At 46.2% G+C, this 10,000-nt stretch overlaps 1 protein-coding gene, 1 non-coding gene and 1 pseudogene across 2 annotated transcripts in view; all 3 read right to left on the bottom strand.

Moving 5' to 3' along the window:
• Window positions 1–564: 564 nt before the first annotated feature.
• TRNAR-UCG (transfer RNA arginine (anticodon UCG)) lies at window positions 565–649 on the bottom strand. Its single transcript has one exon. It is a non-coding gene; the product is annotated as a tRNA-Arg (tRNA).
• A 1,846-nt stretch (window positions 650–2,495) lies between these two features.
• Window positions 2,496–10,000, bottom strand: part of CDH13 (cadherin 13) — a 1,024,187-nt gene continuing 1,016,682 nt past the window's right edge. Inside the window, exon 14 of the mRNA XM_077754065.1 lies at window positions 2,496–4,057. Within this exon, the coding sequence (XP_077610191.1) occupies window positions 4,050–4,057 (8 nt within the window). The 3' untranslated portion in view covers window positions 2,496–4,049. The remainder of the gene's footprint in view (window positions 4,058–10,000) is intronic.
• LOC144223494 (H/ACA ribonucleoprotein complex subunit DKC1 pseudogene) overlaps window positions 9,560–10,000 on the bottom strand; it is a 2,361-nt pseudogene continuing 1,920 nt past the window's right edge.

Below are 10,000 nucleotides of genomic sequence, written 5' to 3'. Positions count from 1 at the left end.
AATTGAGAATGGTGTTCACAGTCTTGACTGAAAGCTCTTAGAACTAAAAAATAGTAGAAGGTCTGTTTCCTGGGTCTGGATAGGTAGCCCTGCTAACTGAGGCTTCGGACTGCGGTTTTCCGGTCTGAGGAGACATTCTGTCTGGTTTTACTGCAAGGTTGGGAGTAGCACTGAGGCAGAATGCAGACAAGAAGAGCCCTGGAACCAAATGGCCTGGGTTCTGGCTCTGGAGGCCACTTACCTCGGGCACGCCTTCTGATTTTTCTCAGCCTCAGCTTTCTTTTTTCTGTAAAGTTGGAGGAGATGAGAGGACTTGCCTCATAGGGTCGTTGTAAGGGGTCAACCTCTGAGGGCAGAGGCATAAAAAGATTGTGCACAGCATGGGCACATAGTAAGCAATCAATAAATTTAAACCATTATTTTATTATTAGCATCATTAAATTTTTTTAAATATTTATTTCTGAGAGAGAGAGAGAGAGGGAGAGCGAGAGCAAGCAGGGGAGGGTTAGAGAGAGGGAGACACAGAATCTGAAGCAGGCTCCAGGCTCTGAGCTCTCAGCACAGAGCCTGACGCGGGGCTCGAACCCACGAACCGTGAGATCATGACCTGAGCCGAAGTCAGACGCTCAACCGACTGAGCCACCCAGGCACTCCTCTTATTAGCATCATTAATACATTTCTGTACCTTGTTCATGCACCCCATGAGAACTGTAGACTCATTTCTTCGGACCCAGCCTGGAGACAGTGTGTGTGTCTGCACTAAACCCAGCATCAAACATCGCCTTGTTCATAATGTTTTAGTTGGCACATCTTAAGATCAAGACTCAATGTATTTAATTATGGATGAAATGCAACATGATCTACTTCAAGAATTTGCTGGTAAATGGTTATCCCATCTACCGGGCTGTTTAGAATCACATTTTGAGAATCCAGGGCAAATTATCAAAATTTCTAAAAATGATCCTTAAGAATCAAAGTCTTCTTCCATGTAACACCCGTGCCAACTTGACAATAAACTATTTAAGAAAAAAAAGAACCAAAGTCTTCTTTGATATCCACCATGGTATTTTGCCACCAATTTCAGATTTGCAGGCTGCCAGTCACGGCAGGTGCATCCACATGAAACGATGGGCATTTGGAGGCACTGACAGCCGTGAAGGTAATTTTTTTCGAAATTAGGAAATGGTTGCATGTTTTTGTTGAAACGAGTTATCAGAAATAATTTATTGTATGTAAAATGGGGTGAAAGAGCAGTGTTTAATCAAGGCGGTTGATGTGTTAATAAAATAGTAAAGAAAGTGGGACCATTCACGTGGCAGAAATAAAATGCTCTGCTTTGCGCTCAGCGATTGAGAAAAGCAATTTCTGACTCTTACTTTCTTTTTTTTTAAATAACCCAGACCAAAATAAAATGCATTGGTAATAATGAAATAATGCTTTGATTTCAATAAACAATGTCAATGTGTTCTAGTGGCTTAGAAAACATTCTGTAATTCAGGAAACACTACCACTCTGGCTTCAAAGATTTGGTCTTTTTTTTTTTTTTTTTAAAGGATTAGAAAGAACTACATGATAGAAATCTCTCTGGCCTTATGAGAACTCTGAGAACAGGGAGTGTGCTTAAGTAGGGGGAGATGAAGGCATATTCTACTTGCTAAGGAAGGATGCACTTTATTCCTCCTTTCTGGCTCCTAGGCCAAGTTAAGCCAGGGGCTTGATTCACAAAGTGCAGGAGAGCTCACTGGCCTGTGATTCAAGGAGGACTCTTGCACTTGATCAGTCCAGTGAATGGGCCGCTCGACACCTGTGTTTCACCCTAGGGACAGTTCAGGTTCACGAAGGAGGGTGAGCTTTCTGATGGTTGGCTCGCTAGCCTATGGGCCAGGCTGCCGCCCGCCTGGCCGTCTGAGGATGGTCCTCGGCTCGCTCCAGGGGGAGCATCCTTGCCGTACCTCGCAGGAAGAGGGAAGTGAGGTGCACCAGGGAGACACCGGGCTGCTTGCTATACAGCCCGAAGAGGAAATGAGGTAGAGTGGGAGTGTGCAGCCTTGAGTCCCCTGCCCCTGGGCCTGCTGCGTGCCCCTGTGGAGAACCCATCTGCTGTGTTCGGGATGCAGCACCGCCTGATTGAGCGACGGGACTCATTCAAGAGAAACACACCCACGTTCTGGGACTGTAGGCAGATGGCTGTGACCCCATGTCACGTAGTCATCAAAGTAGGGTGATCTTGCTCCTCTCTGAGTACGTGGTTGTCTTCACAGCCGACTGCAAGATGCTCCAGTCGTTCGTTAGGATGGACAGGGCCAGTGCATTGCCCTGGCTGTGAGTGTGTGCTTCCGGCTATTATAGACTCATTTGACTAAGAGGAGATGTAACGGGGAACCCCAAAAAGTTCACAAAATGTGAACTTGCACCAAGGCAAGACCTCGCATCGGCAACATTAGACACAACATAGAAATCAGAGAAGAGCTACTGTCCAGCAGTTTTAACCACCAATACCCATTTATTTTAATGGAAAAAAAAATCTCCGCATTCTATATGCTCCAAAAAGACTTACTATTGAAACAAATACAATATATGGAACTCTGGCTGCATAATTTCACTACAACAAAGACAGTAAAGGACTCCTACTTCCTATCGAAGGCGAACTGAAAAACACAGGTGCAAACGTAGATTGCATAAGAAAGTGTGGGTGTGCGTGTGTGTGCACGTGTGTGCGTGTGGTTAAAACCTTTAGTAAGCAACTGTATTAAAATACGCTAAGACACTTACCTTACCCTAGTTGGTGGCGAGCTCTAATAAAAAGCCACGGGCTGTCACTAGTCTTATCTGATAGAAAAATTTGGTGTGAGCTTTGACGGTTCTCTACAGTTTATCAATGAGAAGATCAGCTTAGTACAAGCACTAGGTTTCCTCGTAGTTTCACATGCTCACAGAATAAAAATCAATTACTTTTCATACATAATGAACATCTTTTATTTTCAGGTTTGCAAACAACGGTAGTCGATTCACACAAAAGGGTACTTTTAAAACTACCTGTATTTACTCTATTTTACGCCTGTATATATGAAACAAACTGTGTATGCGCATAAAGGGGTGGCTGTGCATGTGGGCATATATGTGTATACACGCGGTTCCCGCTGACCACCTCCCGTGCGTGGAAGACCCCGCGATCACATGTGCAATTGTGCATATGCCGAGGAGAGAGGGGTTCTCTACCGTGCTCCGTGTCCTCACGAGAATCCGTGGGACTGGATTCAGGACGTGTACAAACGCAGACAGATGCCCGTGGAATAGTACATGAGCCCTTTTCATGGCATCTGATGGGAACATTTGCTGCTCTGCTCCTCTCCGTTTTTTTGTTTTTGTTTTTTTTCCTGTCATGGCATAGAACGGCAGTGAAAAATTGGTTGCAATCCTTTACTGGAGAGAATGGGCTTCTGTCTGCGCTCCCTCTCTGCGGACCTGCCTGGCTGGTCGTGGCAGTGTTCGGATGGATCGGGGCCGTGTAGGAGCGTTCGGCTCTGGGGGTCTGCGCCAGGGCCCAGCTTGATGCTGAGGCCCGGGAGGGGACGGCTGTGTCACTTCTATTCCTTTTGTGTGTGTGTGACCTCGCAATATCAAAACTAGGCTCCTTCTGTATAGTTTCTCTCTATAAATACTGTGTATATACACATACGGATACTCACACGTGTACAAATACTAACCCACGGACGAAGCTGTATGAGTGGAGAGCTGACTAGCAACATGGCAACACATCAGTAAAAGTAGTCACTGTCTCTGCTCCCAGAAGGTCAAGTTTTCTGCCATGATCTTTACACATTCAGGGAAATTCAGAAGATTCCGTTAATTAGAGGAGAAAGGAAGATGCCGTCAGAATGGTGAAGTACAGACCCAGTGATACCGCAAAGAAAAAAAAATCTGCAACAATTGAGGCCTAGTTGTGAAGTTCGAGAGCTGTAAACTGCAATCTTCAGGTTTGGATTTTTTTTTTCCTTTTTCCTGTTGCTATGGAAACTTGGGAGTCAAGCTTCAGACGTCAGAAGTTCTCACAGACCTGAATGGAAAAGATTCAGAGCAAAGTCAAGGAGTATCACAACTGGATTCAATACGGTTTAGCTAGATATGAGCTCAATGGCTGAGAGAAGGTAATGAATGAACGCATTTAGAAACATGGCACTACCTGGGGGGACTTTTTCCTTAGGTACGACATCCCAAGAGAGAATGGATAGTTCTGTTGGTTTACGTCTTAAAGAGTGGGGTCCGTCTGAAAATGCTAACGGCAAACCCTTCATCTCAGACAGAACAGCGGCGACCGCCCCTGGGACATTGAGGTGACACTGAGCCCTGTTCCTTGCACATTAGCCCAGAACCTGGATATTTTATGGACAAGTTGACGTGGTAGCTTAGAGACTGATTATCATCCCAGAAATTATTTTTTTGATCACAGAGAAGAGCAAGAGAGCTATTGATGGTTCCTCAGACACGGCGTATGATTCCTGTGGCTGCTGTAAGAAAAGACCCGTTAGTGCTCAGCGCTTAGTGCCTCCAAATACCAACCCTTATTCTCTTACGGTTCTGGAAGTTGGAAGTCTGAAATGAGTCTGAAGGGCTAGAATCAAGGTGTTGGCAAAGCTGTGTTCCTTGTGGGGGCTCCCGCAGAGAAGCCATTTCCTTGCCCTTTCTAGCTTCCAGAGCTGCCTGTATTTGGCTCATGGCCCCTTCCTCCATCTTCAGGGCCTGGACTGCCTCGTCCGAGAGTACTGATATCACCCAAACTGTGGTTATTCTCTCATATGTACACCAGCCTGGGATCTCCCCTCTGCCTGATAATAGCACGAGCAGGAACAGCTTGGTTCTCTGCTGTTTTTGCTTTATTATTATTATATCTTGGGTTTGTACAGGGAAATGGTTACCACTAAAACTCGTGTTATAATGGAAGAAACAAAAATGTGTAAAGGTCAACCTAGGATAGAAGTGCAGCTCCTTCTGGAAAGAACCGATGGCTAGAATATAGTGAATTAATTGCGTAAAGCTGGGGCCTTTTCATTCAAAACGTGCCAGAGGAGCTGATCAGGGCGAAGACGCACCTTTGCTTTTAGAGGTTAATCCTATCATTTATCTGCTTGGAAAATTTAAAGCAGCTTGTCTACAATCAGATAAAAAGTCTTTGTGATGTGACTCAAATATGAGCAAGATGACACCGACAAAGTTAAGGCTGTTTTAATAACGCTAACTCAGTTGCCGTGTTCGGTTGTCACTTTCTACACCCAGGGATATTTACATTGTTTGACAGGTGAGTTCCTTTGCAGTTATGCGTCTCCCAAACTCACTTAGGTTTCTTTTTTTGGCTGGCTTTTTCATCGTCCTCATCACCATTGTCTTAAACTCCAGTTACTCAGGCTGCAGGAAACGGTATCTGCTGATTCACCCACATTTGAAGAAAGGAACAGATCTTGAATTTAACTTAAAAATATTTTCCAGTGTGGTACCGATGACTTAAAGCAATTTTGGTTATTGAGGACAAAAAAAATGACTGAATAAACCCCCCTAGGGGCGCCTGGGTGGCTCAGTCAGTTAAGCATCTGACTTTGGCTCAGGTCATGATCTCACAGTTCATGAGTGCAAGCCCTGCATCGGGTTCTGTGCTGATGGCTCAGAGCCTGGAGCTGCTCCGGATTCTGTGTGTGTGTCTCTCTCTCTGCCCCTCCCTCTCTCTCTGCTCCTGCCCTGCGCACACTCTGTCTCTTTCTCTCTCTCAAATATAAATAACATTAAAAAATTTTTTTAAAAACCCACTAACTCAAACAAGTCTCCTCTCCTGGTAGACTGTCACATGAACGTCCTACCTCCGAGGGCTCTTGACTTGATTACGTGAGATAGTCTACATAATTTAGGTAAAGCTCTTGGCTTTGCTTGTGGGTGGCACTCAGAAGCCCTGGGAAGTCAAATCTCGTTGTCCATGGAGCTGTACCGCTTTGAGGGACCACAGATCCTCTGCAAAGCCTGAGTCAGAACCACCTGTGGGCCGAGGCCAGCCTGCTCCATCCGGGTTTGGTGTTTCTCCAGGCCCTGTCTCTACCCATGACACATTTCACAGTGAAAAGGATCAAATTATTGATACACTCAACCACATGGACTGTATGATCCCATTTATAGAATTTTCTAGACAAGGCAAGAAAGTACTCAGAGAAGGCAGATCAAAGAAGGTCTGGATTGAGGGGAGGGGATCAAAAGCAAAGGGACACAGGGAAGCTGGACCTTGACTGTGGGTTGGCTACTCCAAAACTCATCCAACTCTATCCTTACAATGGGTGAATTTTATAGAATCCAAGGAATACCTCAACACAAAGCATGAGAATGAGAAGTCTTGTCAGTGGCTGTTTTACTCATCTTGGTCACGTCTTTAAACCTCTTCACTGTCATCGAGGTTACAGTTCAATTCCCCCTCCTTGCCAACGAAGAGACATTTCATTTTGGTGCTTGTTAATCTGGTTCACCTAATCTGTCTTTTTACGGTCTTGCTATTGCTGATTACCTAAGCCTAAAGCAATGTTCAAAAAGGTTTGAGGATGACATTCTTCCCTGGAGTTGCCTGTGACACACAACACAGAGCCCTGTGAACCGCCCCCAGACATGGCCTCGTAGAGACGGGAGCTTGCTTCATTGGGAGGCCCTAGGGGGAACATTTAAGCACCTCTTTGGCGCCACCAACCCACACCTTAAACAACAAAATTGGCAGTAAAGTTAATGTCATTTACATTTTTTACTCCTTTCAATGTCGTTAGTTTTACTTCCTTCAGTTTCAGCTGTCAAAGACGGAAGTGCAGACTTCTCGGTTCACTTCTCAGTTGCAATAAAGCCTTCTATGGTATCCTAACCAAGGTGAAGTGCTTTTAGTACTTTTTTCCTCGAGGACGCGGTCTAAAGGTGAACGCTGGCCTCCCTGCTTACTCACCTGGGGAACGTTCCGAGCATCAGTTTTTCTCATCTATAAAATCTCCAGGCCAGTGAAGGAAATAAAAAAGCCATGGAGCATCAGGCTGTTTGGTTAATGCTAGTCTACCTGGATCTGAATATGGTTTGAGGAGAGGAGAAAACAAATCCCCCACCATGTTGGATGATTGATCACTGCAGTTTTAGGAGCAAGGTTTTAAAGGAGGTGTTCGCATGCTTTTCCCGCAAAGGGCCAGATGGTGAATACTTCCACTCTGCAGGCCACACAATCCCTGTGGCACCTACTCAACGCTGCAGGCAGGCAATGTGTAAGTGAATGGATATGGCTGTGTTCCAATAAAACTTTATTTACAAAAACAGGAACTGGGCCACATTTGACCCTCGGACAGTAGTCGGCCAACTCCTGGTTCACAGAAACACCAAACAGAGGGTACTAGATCCCGAAATTCCTTCACGGACTGTGGCCGAGGCAGGAAGTTATTACCCTTGTACTTTATAATCTAGTTTGAGTGCTTGTAGAACTCCCCACCCCCACTCCACCTCACTTCGCGCTCTAGGCTGTCAGTGTCACGTGAGCAGCTACACGGGTGGGTTGGCCACTTTGAGTTCTGCTCTTACTAGAGTCTGGAACGGTTACCAATTCCTGCTAGCGTTCCTCACTTGTCTTACTAGCTACATGCCTTGTTAGGAAGAACCTCTCCCACTAGGTATGTAATACAAGAAGAACCATTATATTTGGGAGGCTCTAATGTTCAAATGAACAACACTGCATAACCTTATACCTTTTACATAGGGACAGATGGAGGTTCTGAAGTCAAGCAGGTGAGCGCTAACACCTGTTCTTACTCTTTTTGGGGCTGAAATGACCCGTGTTGTGCAAAACATCCCAAGGTTAACAGAGTACCTCTCCAGCGGCAGAAGACGACTCAGAGCTCCTTTCTGAGGATGGTTTTGACGTTACCCCCAGGGGCCTCACCTACGGTGGAGGGGGCTGTGCAGTGCGAGGTAGGACGGCTCTTTTTGTGAGAACAAACAGCACACCTGGCATCTCCTAGTATGCGCACATCTATGTTTTTTCAAAGACATGGTTTTGAGTATAAAATGAACACGAGTTCTGGGGCGCCTGGCGTGGCTCAGTTGGTTGAGCATCCGACTTGGGCTCAGGTCATGAACTTGGGGTTTGTGGGTTCGAGCCCCGCGTCGGGCTCTGGGCTGACAGCTCAGAGCCTGGAGCTGCTTTGGATTCTGTGTCTCCCCCTCTCTCTGTCCCTCCCCTGCTTGCCCTCTGTCTTTCTCTCAAAAATTTAATAAATAATAATTTTTTTTTTGTTTTTAAATGACCATGAGTTCTCTAGGAGTTACCTGGAAATTCTGCCCTGGAGTTGTGATCCTAGTGGGCAGCTGAGAAAGAAGTGGGCAATCTTTGGGGACCTGCTCATCACTGACCTCTGTAGGCCATGGGTTTCCAAAGTATGGGGCCCGGGAAAATTCCTCGTTGATAAGAAGAAAGTACTGCCCCATTATTTCTATTCCTTTTAATCTACACACATAGGTTAGGTTGTACTGATTTTAATATATGGATTGATAGTAGCAGACATGTGTATTTATTCTTAAAAATATTGCGGAAATATATGCAAATGCTAGGTCTGTATGGAGGCCACTGCCATCTTGGATGTTGGTTCCAGAGATTGGATGGGCCTGGGAATGTGTATTTCAACAAACAGCGGTAGGAAACCTCCATTTTATTTATTTATTAAAAAACATTTTTTTTTATTATTTCTAGGAGAGAGAGAGACAGCGTGAGCAGGGGAGGGTCAGAGAGAGAGGGAGTCACAGACTGAAACAGGCTCCAGGCTCTGAGCTGTTAGCACAGAGCCTGACACGGGGCTTGAACTCATGGATCGCGAGATCATGACCCGAGCTGAAGTCGGATGCCCAATTGCCTGAGCCACCCAGGTGCCCTGTTTATGTTTTGTTTTTGAGAGAGAGGGAGAGCAAAAGCGAGAGAGAGAGAGAGAGAGAGGGAGAGAGAACACGAGTGGGGGAGGAGCAGATAGGGAGGGAAGCAGAGGAACAGAAGCAGGCTCTGTGTTGACAGCAGAGAACTCAATGTGGGACTCGAACCCACAAGCCATGAGATCATGACCTGAGCCGAAGTTGGACGCCTAACTGAATGAACCACCCAGGCGCCCCTAGATACTTTGTAAGTGGGTTGTTGCAAACCAGGGTGAGCTGTGATGTTTATTTTTATTTTTAGAAAAAATTTTTTGATGTTTATTTATTATTGAGACAGAGAGAAACAGCATGAATGGGGGAGGGTCAGAGAGAGAGGGAGACACAGAATCTGAAGCAGGCTCCAGGCTCTGAGCTGTCAGCACAAAGCCCGACGTGGGGCTCGAACCCACGAACTGTGAGATCATGACCTGAGCCCAAGTCGGACACTTAACTGACTGAGCCACCCAGGTGCCCTGTGAGCTGTGATGTTTAAACAGCCACCGGAAATAGCTGCCTATGGTTCCTGGGCTGTGCTGGGTCTGAAGGAGAACATTCCCGACTCTGCCAAGCAGAGAGGTGGGTAGCATCAAACCTGCCTCCCTCACCCTTAGCCTTAAAACAGGACGGGACGGGATGACTGCAGCAGGTGCCCTCGCTGAGTTCTCTGGTCACAGCTAACACGTGCTTAACTCTCCACCCTTTCTGGGACCTGCATTCCATCCTCTTAAGAACAAAAGGAATTGTGTTTTCTCAATAAGGCTTTAATTTCTCCTCCCAACTGGACCCGGTGCTTAAAGTGGTCTCCACTACTCAGAAACCACTTCTGNTCGGACGCTTAACCGACTAAGCCACCCAGGCGCCCCTCTTCTTTCCCTTCCTGACCAGAGGTCTCTTTCGCTCTCTCGCTTCTGCTTTGGGCCTTTTCCCACTTTGGCCACTCCTTGTGGGGCTTTTTAAAAAATTGTTCATTTATTGGGGCGCCTGGGTGGCTTAGTCGGTTAAGCGTCTGACTTTCGCTTGGGTCATGATCTCGCGGTTCGTGGGTTCG

The sequence above is a fragment of the Crocuta crocuta genome, unplaced genomic scaffold (assembly GCF_008692635.1).
Source record: "Crocuta crocuta isolate KB4526 unplaced genomic scaffold, BGI_CrCroc_1.0 scaffold61, whole genome shotgun sequence".
Lineage (NCBI taxonomy): Eukaryota > Metazoa > Chordata > Mammalia > Carnivora > Hyaenidae > Crocuta > Crocuta crocuta.
This window is presented reverse-complemented; position numbering and strand designations above follow the sequence as displayed.